This window comes from Giraffa tippelskirchi, chromosome 10, assembly GCF_054371585.1.
Source record: "Giraffa tippelskirchi isolate mGirTip1 chromosome 10, T2T-mGirTip1v1.2.pri, whole genome shotgun sequence".
Lineage (NCBI taxonomy): Eukaryota > Metazoa > Chordata > Mammalia > Artiodactyla > Giraffidae > Giraffa > Giraffa tippelskirchi.
The window spans coordinates 70,896,397-70,913,229 of NC_137284.1; the positions used below are offsets into that span (position 1 = coordinate 70,896,397).

A 16,833-nucleotide genomic window follows, 5' to 3' on the forward strand; every position below is an offset into this window, starting at 1 on the left:
AGGACAACTTCAGAGACCTCTGGGACAATGTTAAATGCCCCAACATTTGAATCATAGGAGTCCCAGAAGAAGAAGACAAAAAAAAAAAAGGCCATGAGAAAATACTTGAGGAGATAATAGTTGAAAACTTCCCTAAAATGTGGAAGGAAATAGCCACCCAAGTCCAAGAAACCCAGAGAGTCCCAAACAGGATAAACCCAAGGCAAAACACCCCAAGACACATATTAATCAAATTAACGAAGATCAAACACAAAGAACAAATATTAAAAGCAGCAAGGGAAAAACAACAAATAACACACAAGGGGATTCCCATAACGATAACAGCTGATCTTTCAGTAGAAACTCTTCAAGCCAGAAAGGAATGGCAGGACATACTTAGAGTGATGAAAGAGAAAAACCTACAACCCAGATTACTGTACCCAGCAAGGATCTCATTCAAATATGAAGGAGAAATCAAAAGCTTTACAGACAAGAGAAAGCTGAGAGAATTCAGCACCACCAAACCAGCTTTTCAACAAATGCTAAAGGATCGTCTTTAGACAGGAAACACAGAAAAGGTTTATAAACTCGAACCCAAAACAACAAAGTAAATGGCAATGGGATCATAATTATCAATAATTACCTTAAATGTAAATGGGTTGAATGCCCCAACCAAAAGACAAAGGTTGGTTGATTAGAAAAAAAAACAAGACCCCTATATATGCTGTCTACAAGAGACCCACCTCAAACCTAGGGACACATACAGACTGAAAGTGAAGGGCTGGAAAAAGATATTTCATGCAAATGGAGACTAAAAGAAAGCAAGAGTAGCAATACTCATATCAGATAAAATAGATTGAAATAAAGGCCATGAAAAGAGACTAAGAAGGACACTACATAATGATCAAAGGATCAATCCAAGAAGAAGATATAACAATTATAAACATATTGCACCCAACATAAGAGCACCGCAATATATAAAGCAAACGCTAACAAATATGAAAGGGGAAATTAACAGTAACACAATAATAGTGGGAGACTTTAATACCCCACTCACACCTATGGATAGATCAACTAAACAGAAAATTAGCAAGGAAACACAAACTTTAAATGATACAATGGACCAGTTAGACCTAATTGGTATCTATAGGACATTTCACCCTAAAACAATAAATTTCACCTTTTTCTCAAGTACAGTAAACAAGGAACCTTCCCCAGGATAGATCACATCCTTGGCCATGAATCTAGCGTTGGTAAATTAAAAAAAACTGAAATCAGCTCAAGCATCTTTTCTGATCACAATGCGGTAAGATTAGATGTCAACTACAGGAAAAAAACTATTAAAAATGCATACGTATGGAGACTAAACAATACACTTCTGAATCACCAACAAATCACAGAAGAAATCAAAAAAGAAATCAAAATATGCATAGAAACAAATGAAAATGAAAACAAAACAACCCAAAACCTATGGGATTCAGTAAAAGCAGTGCTAAGGGAAGGTTCATAGTAATACAAGCCTACCTCAAGAAACAGGAGAGAAATCAAATAAATAACCTAACTCTACACCTAAAGCAACTAGAAAAGGAAGAAATGAAGAACCCCAGGGTTAGTAGAAGGAAAGAAATCACAAAAATTAGGGCAGAAATAAATGAAAAAGAAACAAAAGAGACCATAGCAAAAATCAACAAAGCCAAAAGCTGGTTCTTTGAGAAGATAAATAAAATAGACAAACCATTAGGCAGACTCTCAAGAAACAAAGGGAGAAGAATCAAATCAACAAAATTAGAAATGAAAATGGAGAAATCACAGCAGACAACACAGAAATACAAAGGATCATAAGAGACTACTATCAGTAACTATATGCCAATAAAATGGACAACTTGGAAGAAATGGACAAATTCTTAGAAAAATATAACTTTCCAAAACTTAACCAGGAAGAAATAGAAAATCTTAACAGACCCATCACAAGCACAGAAATTGAAACCGTAACCAGAAATCTTCCAACAAACAAAAGCCCAGGACCAGATGGCTTCACAGCTGAATTCTACCAAAAATTTAGAGAAGAGCTAACACCTATCCTACTCAAACTCTTCCAGAAAATTGTAGAGGAAGGTAAACTGCCAAACTTATTCTTTGAGGCCACCATCACCCTAATAACAAAACCAGACAAAGATGCTACAAAAAAAGAAAACTACAGGCCAATATCACTGATGAACATAGATGCAAAAATCCTTAACAAAATCCTAGCAAAGAGAATCCAACAACATACTAAAAAGATCATACATCATGACCAAGTGAGCTTTATCCCAGGGATGCAAGGATTCTTCAATATTCACAAATTAATCAATGTGATACACCACATTAACAAATTGAAAGATAAAAATCATATGATTATCTCAATAGATCTAGAGAAAGCCTTTGACAAATTCCATGATATGACAAAATTTATGATAAAAACCCTCCAGAAAGCAGGCATAGAAGGAACATACCTCAACATAATAAAAGCCATATATGATAAACCCACAGCAAACATTATCCTCAATGGTGAAAAATTGAAAGCATTTCCCCTAAAGTCAGGAACAAGACAAGGATGCCCACTCTCACCACTACTATTCAACACAGTTTTGGAAGTTTTGGCCAGAGCAATCAGAGCAGAAAAAGCAGTAAAAGGAATCCAAATTGGAAAAGAAGAAGTAAAACTCTCACTGTTTGCAGATGACATGATCCTCTACATAGAAAACCCTTAAGACTCCACCAGAAAATTACTAGAGCTAATCAATGAATACAGTAAAGTTGCATGATATAAAATTAACACACAGAAATCCCTTGCATTCCTATACACTAACAAAGAGAAAACAGAAAGAGAAATTAAGGAAACAATTCCATTCACCATTGCAATGAAAAGAAAAAAATACTTAGGAATTAATCTACCTAGATAAACAAAATACCTATATATAGAAAACTATAAAACACTGATGAAAGAAATCAAAGATGACACAAATAGATGAAGAAATATACCATGTTCATGGATCAGAAGAATCAATATAGTGAAAATGAGTATACTACCCAAAATAATCTATAGATTCAATGCAATCCCTATCAAGCTACCAACAGTATTTTTCAGAGAATTAGAACAAATAATTTCACAATTTGTTTGGAATTACAAAAAACCTCGAATAGCCAAAGCAATCTTGAGAAAGAAGAATGGAACTGGAGGAATCAACCTGCCTGACTTCAGGCTATACTGCAAAGCCACAGTCATCAAGACAGTATGGTAATGGCACAAAGACAGAAACATAAATCAGTGGAACAAAATAGAAATCCCAGAGATAAATCCACCTGCTTATGGACACCTTCTCTTTGACAAAGGAGGCAAGAATATACAATGGAGAAAAGACAATCTCTTTAACAAGTGGTGCTGGGAAAACTGGTCAACCACTTGTAAAAGAATGAAACTAGAACACTTTCTAACACCATACATAAAAATAAACTCAAAATGGATTGAAGATCTAAATGTAAGGCCAGAAACTATAAAACTGCTAGAGGAAAACATAGGCAAAACACTCTCTGACATAAATCATAGAAGGATTCGCTATGATCCACCTCCCAGAGTAACGGAAATAAAAGCAAAAATAAACAAATCGGACCTAGTTAAGCTTAAAAGCTTTTACACAGTGAAGGAAACTATAAGCAAGGTGAAAAGACACCCTTCAGAATGGGAGAAAATAATAGCAAATGAAGCAACTGACAAAGAATTAATCTCAAAAATACACAAGCAACTCCTGCAGCTCAATTCCAGAAAAATAAGCTACCCAATCAAAAAATGGGCCAAAGAACTAAACAGACATTTCTCCAAAGAAGACATACAAATGGCTAACAAACACATGAAAAGATGCTCAACATCACTCATTATCAGAGAAATGCAAATCAAAACCACAATGAGGTACCATCTCACGTCAGTCAGAACAGCTGCTATCAAAAAGTCTCTACAAACAATAAATGCTGGAGAGGGTGTGGAGAAAAAGGAACCCTCATACACTGTTGGTGGGAATGCAAACTAGTATAGCCACTATGGAGAACAGTGTGGAGATTTCTTAAAAAACTGGAAATAGAACCGCCATACAACCCAGCAATCCCACTGCTGGGTCTACTCACTGAGGAAACCAGAATTGAAAGAGACACGTGTACCCCAATGTTGATCACAGCACTGTTTACAATAGCCAGGACATGGAAGCAATCTAGATGTCCATCGGCAGATGAATGGATAAGAAAGCTGTGGTACATATACACAATGGAATATTACTCAGCTATTAAAAAGAATGCATTTGAATCAGTTCTAATGAGGTGGATGAAACTGGAGCCTATTATACAGAGTGAAGTAAGTCAGAAAGAAAAACACCAATACAGTATATTAATGCATATATATGGAATTTAGAAAGATGGTAACGATGACCCTATATGTGAGACAGCAAAAGAAACACAGATGTAAAGAACAGACTGTTGGACTCTGTGGGAGAAAGCGAGGGTGGGATGATTTGAGAGAAGAGCATTGAAACATGTATATTATCATATGTGAATTAGATTGCCAGTCCAGGTTCGATGCACAAGACAGGGTGCTCAGGGCTGGTGCACTGGGATGACCCTGAGGGATGGGATGGGGAGGGAGATGGGAGAGAGGGTCAGGATGGGGAACACATGTACACCCATGGCTGATTCATGGGAATGTATGGCAAAAAACACTACAATATTGTAAAGTAATTAACCTCCAATTAAAATTTAAAAAAATTAAAAATAAAATAAAATAGCATGGCTGAATCACTGCTCTTCATGATATTCTAGGGGGGGTCCTAGGAATCAATGTCTATTGCTAATGATTAGGTGTAAGTTGCTTTTTTCTTGAGTCAGGAAATGATATATCATGGCTCTGAGTTTGAAAATGTAGGTAAGGAAATGTAATTCTATCTTTTTATAAACTATTTGTTTTATAATAGTTTTATACTTGCAAAAGGGTTGCAAAGATAGGAAGTTGCCACATATTCTCGCCCCAATCTCTCTATTGTTAATATATTACTAAACTGCATCAAAACAATTAAGGAACTGACAGCGGTTCATTACTTCCAACTAAACTCCACACCTTATTTAAGCTTCACTAGTTCTGTTTCTCCCCACTAATGTGCTTTTTCTACTTTAGGATCCATCTAAGATAAAACATTACATTTAGTTTTTATATTATAGCCTCCTCTGATCTGTGATTGTTTCTCAGACCTTCTTTGTGCTTCATAACCTTTACACTTTCAAATATTGGCTAGGTATTTTTGTAGAATGTCACTCAATTTGAGATTGACACATGTCTTTTCTTATGATAAGACTGGAGTTATGGGTTTTGGTGACAGAGGCCATGGGGGTAAATACTCATTCCCACGTGTCTTGTCATAGGGTACATAGTATCACCAGCATGTATTTTTTATCACATCTTATCAAATGGTACCTGCTACCAAGATGTCACTGTTGATGTTAACTTTGATCTTTGATTGATTGATTGATTGCTCAGTTTCTCCACTGTAAAGTTAAATTCCCAACCCAAATTTTGTCCCCTTTCCATATTCTATTCTTTGTAAAGGAGTTTTTAAAGTAGAGCCCAGGGACTTCCCGGGTAGTCCAGTGATTAAGACTCTGTACTCCCACTGCAGCAGGGACTATTTCCATCCCTGGTTGTGGAACTAAGATCCCATATGCTGTACACCACAGCATAAAAAATAAATACATAAATAGAGTGAAGTCCAAGGGTACAAGGGGTAAATCGAGCATTAATCCCAGTTTCCTGGAAGGGGATATTATCTACAGATATAATTTCAAATTCTTTAGGGTATTTCATTTTCTGTTTGTTTGCTCCTATTTATTTATGTATTCAATCATTGCTGTATGTCAGTGTGGACTGATTTCAAATGTATTTGAAATATAGGGGCTTCCCTGGTGGCTCAGATGGTAAAGAATCTGCCTACAATGCAGGAGACCCAGGTCTGATCCCAAGTTGGGAAGATCCCCTGGAGGAGAACATGGCAACCCACTCCAGTATTCTTGCCTGGAAAATCCCATGAACAGAGAAGCTTGGTGGGCTACAGTCCATGGGGTCGCAAAAAGTCAGATACAACTGAGCAACAGTCACCTTCACTTTCACATGTCAGTGTAGACTGATTTCAAATGTACTTATTTTATACTTTGGATTATAACTTCCCACTATGTTATGTATTAAATTGTTCCACATTATGGCCATTGGGAGCTCCTTCAAGTTGGCTCTAATATCCCCATGACTGATCCCATTCTTTTATTTTTTGAGCACTTCTAAAGCTAAGTTTTGAATATAAAGCTGTAGCTTTCAGATTATTTTATTTATAAAGTGGGAATAAAATGAGATGTTAATCCTGACCCTAGTATATATTGCACAATATTCATGAGTCTAGACACATGTTACTATTTGCAAAGTGAAGAGACTATCATATTTAAGGCATTATATTAAGATATATAATAAAAGACTGAATAGCCAGTAAACCATATATTTAATGACATAATAAGTAAGCCTCACTTAAACTCCACTCCCAGAAGGGGCAACATAGGGATAGGGGATTAAGAGGTATAAACTATAATGTACAAAATAAACTACACAGATATATTCTACAATATAGGAAATATAGCCGATATTTTACAGCAACTATAAATTGAGTATAACCTTTACAATTGTGAATCACTATTTTGTATACTTGCAACATATTATATTATTTTATACTTCAATAAAAAATGAATCAATAATTTGAGAGAGGGAAAGGTACTCCACTAATTGTAGCTCTTTGGGGATGAGTAATGTTAAATTAGCCAAAACAGGGTTTTAAAAATGCAAAAAGTATGTTATAAATTCTTGAATTTTCAATTCTCATCTTAAACTACTTTAAATGACAGGCCTACACCCTAATTTTCATAGCAATATGAAAGAAAATACTCGGAGCTTAATCTTGCCTTTCATTTCACACATCAGTTTATTATTTGCTTTAAAATACCTTGTTATCTTAGTAACTACTAAATTATATGCCTTATGTAGCTGTGTCAGTGAAGACAATCCTACAAAAGACAAAGAAAATGAAGACAGCCGACAGCTCTTTTTGATTTTAATGTGTGGAAAGACCTATCGTAGAGTGACAGCCGTCACCGACCATCTAAGTTATCTTCAAGCACACCTACAAATATTAACCAAGAGTCCAGGCTGATTTACAATCCCTTCCTTTCATGTCTCATACTGCACAGCCTTTCTTCTCCCCATCCCCACCCCAGATTAGCAGCTTATGATGCATTCCCAATGCTAGTTTATTTATTCAGCATATTTTCTGTGTCTGTGGTAAAGTGATATGAGGTTATAAAGAGAATATAGTCTGGCAATAAATAAATGTGAACTTACATTTCACTTAGATTTTCACTAATCTGTATTTTTGGGTGTTTTGGCTTAATAGGAGAAAGGACACAAGCTAAACCAGAATAAAGATGGGAGTCAGATGTCTGGACTCAAATTCCAAACGACAGTGTTCAACATTGTATGATACAGTGGGCTCCCTTGAGATTCATTTTGAGGCTATAAAAAATAGATTATTTAAATATATGTAATATGTTTAAATATAATATATTTAAATAGATGATTTAAATATAAATCTCCCAGGTGTCTTCTACTTTTGAAATCTATGATGCTCAGATAAAAATTTTCCTCTGACAATTGCTCAGGTAATTAACTCACTAACAACATGTTTCCCTGAAGCCATTTCCAACATAGCTACATCATTTCTTGGAGAGTTTCTCCTCCAAAATGCAAATACTGGAGGTTTGAGTTATCATTATGTACAGAGTAATATATACATCAGGAGAGAATAAATATCTTTGAGGTTATTATTTTAATCAGTCATATATTCAGCCTATTTTGTACAGGTTAATAGAAGTTTGCATTAATGCAGCTATTCCCTAAGAAGGGAGAGTGCACACTATTTCCCACCCTAGTCAAAGGCCTGTCCTTCCCTCCATTCACTGAAGCCCTGAACAACTCTTGAGGTATATACAGCTGTGTAAGAGGGAGTATTTTCTTCTACATTTAACCATCTAGAGTTTCAGCACAAACTATAGAAGATACAAAGAGGGGAATTGCCTATCCATCTTTTCCATCTATATTGCTTAGAGCTGTGTTGTAGATGGAATCATTTCTCTCTAAAGTTCATGTGTTGAATCCTATTCCCTAAATACCTCACAATGTGACCTTATTTGGAAATAGGATCATTGCAGATGTGTTTAGTTAAGAGGTAGTCATAATGGAGTAGGGTGGGCTCCTAATCTAATATGACTAGTATCCTTATTAAAAAAAAAAGAGAAATTTGAACCCAGATGCAGGGAGACACCCATGTGAAATCTGACCCCCATGATTTCCCCAAGATTGGGGAACCTAGGAGAAAGGACTAGAACAGCCTCTCCCCTAGGAGCTGACCCTGCCAACACTAGTTTCAAACTTCTGGCCTCCAGAATGGTGGGACAGTACAATTCTGCTCTTCTAAACCACCCAGTTTGTGGTACTTGGTTACAACAGGCTTAGGAAATTATAGGCTATAACACAGGTGCACTGGTGTGGGAAGGAGGGTGTTGATTTCTTTCAATATACATTTTGGCACATGTATTAGTGCCATCATTGGCTTATCCATTTGTATGGCCTATGCATCTGTCTGTTCCAGAACATGCTAGTGTATCTTTCTACGGACTATGTGAGGCATCTGATTACAAATATGGGGCTTTGTCACCTACTAGCTGTGTAATTAACCTCATTGATCTAAAGGTCTTGATAATAGTAATACTTGATCTAGTATAGCATGGGGCTTATTTGTGAGGATCAAAAGCGATGACAAAAGTGAAAGACAATACACAGGCACACAGAAGAGGATTCAGTGTAGAGGTTAAGATTGTTGCAGCCAGGGTGAATGAGTTCAAATTCTACTCCACCCTTTACTAGTTTTGTGATTGAACTGTGGAGTCAGCTATAATTTTGAAATGAGAACTATAATAGTACCTGTGCCAGAAAGATTAAACAAATTAATAAATAAAGAGGTCTAGAAGATTGCCTGGCACATAGAAAATATTCAATAAATTGTGTCTATCATGCAAGCTATTGAGAACCATACAAATATTAGATTGTTATAATTTATAGTTAGTAGAAGCTATTGACGAATACCCTTGTACACTGATAATTTTGACATTCTAGCTCAAATGCATTCTAGTAGCAGTATTTTAGACAGCTATTAATGCAAGAGTTAAAGAGAGAATCACAGATGATGTCTGATAGCAGGTAGATCAGGTCTGTCCAGTGACTCAAAAGAACCTTAGAACTAGAGGCAATTTCTGATATTCATTAGTCTTGTCATTTCCTTGTTTTAAAATATTTTGGAGCCAAACTTTCTGTTGAGCATTATACTAACTGCTCTAATATGTAAATAAAAAGCAAAAGATTTAATTGGATTTTACTTCAGCATGCAGAATTGGGAATTGATTTTTTTTTAACAACTGTTTTTAAAAGTTTCTAATGAAATCTTTGCATATATTTGAATTGAGATACACTGTCAATATATCATGCTCCTTGTTCTTGTCGTTGTTCAGTTACTAAATCACGCAAGACTCCCTGTGACCCCATGGACTGTAGCACACCAGGCTTCCCTATTCATCACCAACTCCTGGAGCTTGTTCAAACTCTTGTCCATTGAGTTGGTGATTCCATCCAACCGTCTCATCCTCTGTTGCCCCCTTCTTCTCCTGCTCTCAATCTTTCCTAGCATCAGGGTCTTTTCCAATGAGCTAGCTATTTACATCAGGTGGCCAAAATATTGGAGTTTCAGCTTCAGCGTCAGTCCTTCCAATATTGATAGCCTTTAGGATTAACTGGTTTGATCTTCTTGCAGTCTAAGGGACTCTCAAGCGTCTTCTCCAGCATCACAATTCGACAGAATCAGTTCTATGGTGCTCAGTCTTCTTTATGATCCAACTCTCACATTCACACATGCTGGAAAAACCATAGCTTTGACTATATGGACCTTTGTTGGCAAAGTGATCTCTTTCTTTTTAATATGCTGGCTAGGTTTTTCATAGCTTCCCTTACAAGGAGCAAGCATCTTTTAATTTCATGGCTGCAGTCATTGTCCACAGTGATTTTGGAGCCCAAGAAAAGAAAATCTGTCATTACTTCCATTTATTTCTCATGAAGTGATCGGACAGGATGCTATGAACTTAGTTTTTTGAATGTTGAGTTTTAAGCCAGCTTTTTCACTCTTGTCTTTTACTCTCATCAAGAGGCTCTTTAGTTCCTCTTCATTTTCTGCCATTAGAGTGGTATCATCTGTGTATCTGAGGTTGTTGATATTTCTCCCAGCAATCTTGATTCCAGCTTGTAATTCATCCAGCCCAGCATTTTGCCAGATGTACTCTGCATACAAGTTAAATAAACAGGCAGACAATATACAACCTTCTCATATTCCTTTCCAAATTTTAAACCAGTCAGGTGTTTCACGCAAGGGTCTTGTTGATCTGCATACAGGTTTCCCAGGAGACAGGCAGAGTGGTCTGGTGTTCCCATCTCCTTAAGAATTTTCCACTAATTGTTGTGATCCACACAGTCAAAGGCTTTCACATAATCAGTGAAGGAGAAGCAGATGTTTTTCTGGAATTCCCTTGCTTTCTCTATGATTCAGTGAACATTGGCAATTTGATCTCTTGTTCCTCTGCCTTTTCTAAATTGAGCTTGACATGTGGAATTTCTTGGTTCACATACAGCTGAAAGCCTAGCTTGAAGGATTTTGAGCATAACTTTACTAGAATGTGAAATGAGCACAATTGTACCATAGTTTGAACAGTCTTTGGTATTGCCCTTCTTTGGGATGGGAATGAAAACTGACCTATTCCAATCCTGTGGCCACTGCTGAGTTTGCCAAATTTGCTGGCATATTGAATGCAGCACTCTAACAGCATCATCCTTGAGGATTTGAAATAGCTCAGCTGAAATTCCATCACCTCCACTAACTTTGTTCGTAATGATGCTTTCTAAAGTCCACTTGACTTCACACTCCAGGTTATCTGGCTCTAGATAAGTGACCACACCATCACGGTTATCCTGGTCATTAAGACCTTTTTGGTATAGTTCTTCTGTGTATTCTTGCCACCTGTTCTTAATCTTTTCTGCTTGTGTTAGTTCCTTACAATTTCTGTCCCTTATTGTGCCCATCTTTGCATGAAATGTCCCCTTGATATCTCCATTTTTCTTGAAGAAATCTTTAGTCTTTCCCATTCTATTGTTTTCCTCTATTTCTTTGTGTTGTTCATTTAAAAAGGCCTTCTTATCTCCCCTTGCTGTTCTCTGTAACTCTGCATTCAGTTGGGTATATATTTCCTTTTCTCCTTTACTTTTTGCTTCTCTTCTTTTCTCAGCTATATGTAAAGCCCCCTCAAACAAACACTTTGTTTTCTTGCATTTCTTTTTCTGTGGGATGGTTTTGGTCACTGACTCATGTACAACATTATGAACCTCTTCCATAGTTTTTCAGGCATTCTGTCTACCAGATCTAAACCCTTGAATCTATTCATCACCTCCACTGTATAATCAAAAGGGATTTGATTTAGGTCATACCTGAATGGCCTAGTGGTTTTCCCTACTTTCTTCAATTTAATTATGAATTTTCCAATAAGGAGCTCATGATCTGAGCCATAGTCAGCTCCAAGTCTTTTTTTTGCTGACTGCATAGAGCTTCTCCAGCTTCAGCCACAATGAATATAATCAGTTTGATTTCAGTATTGACCATCTGATGATGTCCATGTATAGAGTCGTCTCTTTTGTGGTTGGACAAAGGTGTTTGCTATGACCAGTGGGTTCTCTTCGCAAAACTCTGTTAGCATTTGCCCTGCTTCATTTTGTACTCCAAAGCCAAACTTGCCTGTTACTACAAGTATCTTGACTTCCTACTTTTGCATTCCAATCCCCTATAATGAAAAGGACATCTTTTTTGGTGTTAGTTCTAGAAGGTCTTATAGGTCTTCATAGAACCAGTCAACTTCAGGTTTTTCACCATCAGTGGTTGGGACATAGATGGATTACTGTGTTGTTGAATGGTTTGCCTTGGAAATGAACCAAGATCATTCTGCTGTTTTCAAGATTGCACCCAAGTACTGCATTTTGGACTCTTTTGTCTATTATTAGGGCTACTCCATTTCTTCTAAGGGATTCTTACCCACATTAGTAGATATAATGGTCATTTGAATTAAATTTGCCCATTCCCATTCATTTTAGTTCAGTGATTCCTAAAGATGTCAATGTTCACTCTTATCATATCCTTCTTGACCACTACCAATTTACCTTGATTCATGGACCTAACATTCCAAGTTCCTATGCAATATTGTTCTTACAGTATCTGATTTTACTTTCAACACCAGACACATCCACAACTGAGTGTTGTTTCCACTTTGCCCTAGTTGCTTTATTCTTTCTGGAGCTTCTAGTACTCTATTACTAATTGTCCCTAATTAGTACTATTACTATTTGCTTCTTAGTTGTCAGTAAATAAGAATTAGCCAGACACTTTCTTACCTTTCCATATACCTCAATGAGTTTTGGGCTGTCAAATAAAAGAGTACCTTTGGACAACACCACTTGCTTCTTATGTGTCTAGCTTCACAGAGGAGAAAGGAACACTTTGGTCTCTGGCCTTATAGAGGAGAAAGAATTGTTTTAGCAAAACACTTTCCATTCGTTTACTCAGGAGAAGAAATAGGAACAGCTGTGACTGAATGAAATTATATTATCACATGAATTCAGTTTTGTAAACTTACCCAGGAAGTGTAAATTTGGAGGACGGATTGTCTCAGTGCTGTGGATAAGTTATAGCCTTCAGAACTGTGGTGTGTTTGGTGACCAGCCCACATAATGTTAACCTCTGCAAAACACATAATTTGAAATGAGCCATGAGAATAAGAACAAAGCAACTTCCATTTTCAGTTGTGTATGCTGCTCTGTTGAATGAGAAAGAAAAATCTGGAACATCTCTGGAAAAGCAGGCCAATATAATTATAATTAAAATAAGCTGCCTTGAATCATTTTTGGAAGCAGAAAGGAAATAAATTATAAACAAAACTGAAACACAGCCAATAAATATGTATAGTGTATATGATATAATTAAATGCCTCCAGCAAACTGAAATGACTTCCAAAATTTACACTTTGCTAACATATTACAATATAACAGATCATAAAAGCTAACTTGTAATGTTCGAACAAAACAGTCAAAGCACTGTGATGATTTTTCAGCATGTGAAAACATATTTCTAATTAAAGAAGAATACTCTGATGGGAGAAACGGTGTATAAATTTAAAAATGAAATATTATACCATATTCTTCCCTAATGGCTTTTTAATACATTTCAAAATCTGTCTATTGGAATAAGAGACAATAGAGAATAATATTTGGCCCTAAGATTTAATATTTCAGTTTTATTTATAGATATATATATTAATAACTAATAGTTACATATATTTCTTCCCATATCTCACCAAACACTTTACCATTTCTAAAACTGTCCCACATAACTGCTGTTTATCCTCAAAAAAAGAAAATGTAAACTGTTAATTTTCATTAAGTGTTATTCAAATTGCCCTCATACTCTCTTGAAATTCATATAAATCCAAAAGACAGTTGTTTGTTTTTTCTGCAGCAATATGCCTCTCTAAAGACCATCTAAATGTATGGAATTTAAAAAACAAGCCAGTATTTTTCATTCTGCCCTCATTATTTCATTTTGTACCAGAATTACATATCAAAATTCCATATATTCTATATTATTAGAAGAAAGTATGTTCTTAGCTAAATAATTAAAATTTTGTCCTTTGCTACAAATATAGAAGATAGAATTAACCATACGATATGACAGTTATCCCTGCCAGTATACACTGAAAATAGGTTTGCATGCATGGGAACTGAACAGTAAACCTAAGAGTGGAAATACTGAGTTATTGGTCTTTGCAATTGTCACATAGTCAGAGGTATAAACAACTAATCTGCTAATGCAGGAGACATAGAGATGCATAATAATATGTATTGAGACTAACTTCTTATAACCTCTACAGACCTAGGGTTAGAACACTAGGTTGGGAATATCCCCTGGGGAAGGGCACGGCAACCCACTTGAGTATTCTTGCCTGGAGAATCCCGTGGACAGAGGAGCCTGGTGGGCTATGGGCCATAGGGTCACAAAGAGTTGGATAAGACTGAAGCAACTTAGCATGTTCACACACACATTAAACTACATGGCACATGGCAGAATAATTTGTTAGAGTTTTAATGAAAAACATGGACATATTGAGAGATGGACATAAATATAGTCAATCTTGGTGGACTTTTCTTGCCAAGAAAAAGCTTTCATTTAGGAAATGAAAGCTCTGTGAGCAATCTATATAAAGTCAAAGTGGTTCAATTGTCTCTTTGTGACCCCATAGACTATATAGTCCACAGAATTCTCCAGGCCAGAATACTGGAGTGGGTAGCCTTTCCCTTCTCCAGGGGATCCTCCCAACCCAGGGATCAAACTGGAGTCTCCTGCATTGCAGGCGGATTCTTTACCAACTGAGATATCAGGGAAGCCACAATCTATATAGTTCAGTTCAGTTAAATCACTCAGTCGTGTCTGACTCTTTGCGACCCCATGAACCACAGCAAGCCAGGCCTCCCTGTCCATCACCAACTCCTGGAGTTTACACAAACTCATGTCCATTGAGTCGGTGATGCCATCCAACCATCTCATCCTCTGTTGTCCCCTTCTCCTCCTGCCTGCAATCTGTCCCAGCACCAGGGTCTTTTCAAATGAGTCAGCTCTTTGCATCAGGTGGCCAAAGTATTGGAGTTTTAGCTTCAAAATCAGTCCTTCCAATGAACACCCAGGACTGATCTCCTTTAGGATGGACTGGGTGGATCTCTCTGCAGTCCAAAAGACTCTCAAGAGTCTTCTCCAACACCACAGTTCAAAAGCATCAATTCTTCGGCACTCAGCTTTCTTTATAGTCCAATTCTCACATCCATACATGACTACTGGAAAAACCATAGCCTTGACTATACAGACCTTTGTTGACAAAGTAATATCTCTGCTTTTTAATATGCTGTCTAGGTTGGTCATAACTTTTCTCCCAGGGAGTAAGTGTCTTTTAATTTCATGGCTGCAATCACCATCTGGAGTGATTTTGGAGCCCAAGAAAATAAAGTCAGCCACTGTTTCCACTGTTTCCCCATCTATTTGCCATGAAGTGATGGGACTGGATGCCATGATCTTAGTTTTCTGAATGTTGAGTTTTAGGCTGACTTTTTCTCTTTCACTTTCATTAAGAATCTCTTTAGTTCTTCTTCACTTTCTGCCATTAGGGTGGTATCATCTGCATATCTGAGTTTATTGATATTTCTCCCAACAATCTTGATTTCAGCTTGTGCTTCCTCCAGCCCAGCGTTTCTCATGATGTACTCTGCATATAAGTTAAATAAGCAGGGTTACAATATACAGCCTTGATGTACTCCTTCTCCTATTTGGAACCAGTCTGTTGTTCCATGTCCAGTTCTAACTGTTGCTTCCTGACCTGCATACAGGTTTCTCAAGAGACAGGTCAGGTGGTCTGGTGTTCCCATCTCTTTCAGTATTTTCCACAGTTTATTGTGATCCACGCAATCTATACAGGGAGTTATCAAACAAAATGTGCAGAAAGAGTTTTGGTAAACAAATGAAATATAAGAAAGATTTAATTCTGTGAGAATGAAATTATGAACAGGATTATGAATAGATATGCTCATCAGAAGTGATTTCTATTCAAGTCATATATTTTCAAGTGAGGCAAGTATTTTCACGGGACATCAGTTTATTAGATTCTAATTGGTCCACACTTTTTAAATCATTCCTAGTAATGACCCTGTATTTCTACTCAAGTAATGAAGGAAACTGTTCTTACACAAATAAGAAGTACTTCACCATAATGACCTCGAACTTCCCACGCATAATCCCTGAAATAACCTAGAACCTAAATCTGTACTTTATTGATTAGCCTATATAACTATGAATAAGAGATGTACAAAGAATCCCAAGACACTCAAAATCTTCAGATGTTGCATGGAATATTATTAAGTGATAATAAATCTAATGAACATACTAAATCTTTTAAAGCTTCTTACAGATTCAACATTTGAAGTCATCTAAACACCATTTTCTCTTTAGAACATACTCATTATTGAACATTTCAGAATGTATCACAAAGAAACTTCACTAGGAATCAAAACTATTTCATGGACCTTTCAGAATTTGTGTAAAAAATTCATCATAATATATCCATGCTTCAAGTTCTTAAGTGGATGAGCTAAGTAGATGATTTGATTAGATGGCAATAATATGTATTGGAACTACCTTCTTATAACCTCCACAGAAGCTAAATGGTGGAACAAAGAATCCACTAGGGTGGAGGTTAAAGACCTGTCTCTATAGTTGTTTTAAAAGCATTGACTTCCTATCAAAAACTGTGTGTAACACAAGCCTTCATTCAATGAAGTACAGCTGTATAAACAGGTTACAGTAACTGGATCCCACTGCCTTACCTCTGTTACTTTTCAGAATTGGGGAAAACAAGAAATACAGGAAGTAAATTATTTTCAAAAGTGGCTTTAAAAATACATTTTTAGAAAATGTACCAACAGTAGTTTGGTAAATGAGATACATTTAACAGTACATTCACAAATATGTTCATCTTCCCTAATATTTGAATTGATGAGTTGTCTGT

The 16,833-nt window shown here is 36.5% G+C and overlaps 1 protein-coding gene across 2 annotated transcripts in view; it reads right to left on the minus strand.

Annotated features, from left to right (window-relative positions):
- The window catches only part of AGMO (alkylglycerol monooxygenase), a 380,825-nt gene that overhangs the window by 243,304 nt on the left and 120,688 nt on the right, over positions 1 to 16,833 (minus strand). For both annotated transcript variants that reach the window (XM_081537641.1, XM_081537640.1), the window contains exon 4: positions 12,865 to 12,968. In XM_081537641.1, the coding sequence (XP_081393767.1) occupies positions 12,865 to 12,968 (104 nt within the window). The remainder of the gene's footprint in view (positions 1 to 12,864; positions 12,969 to 16,833) is intronic.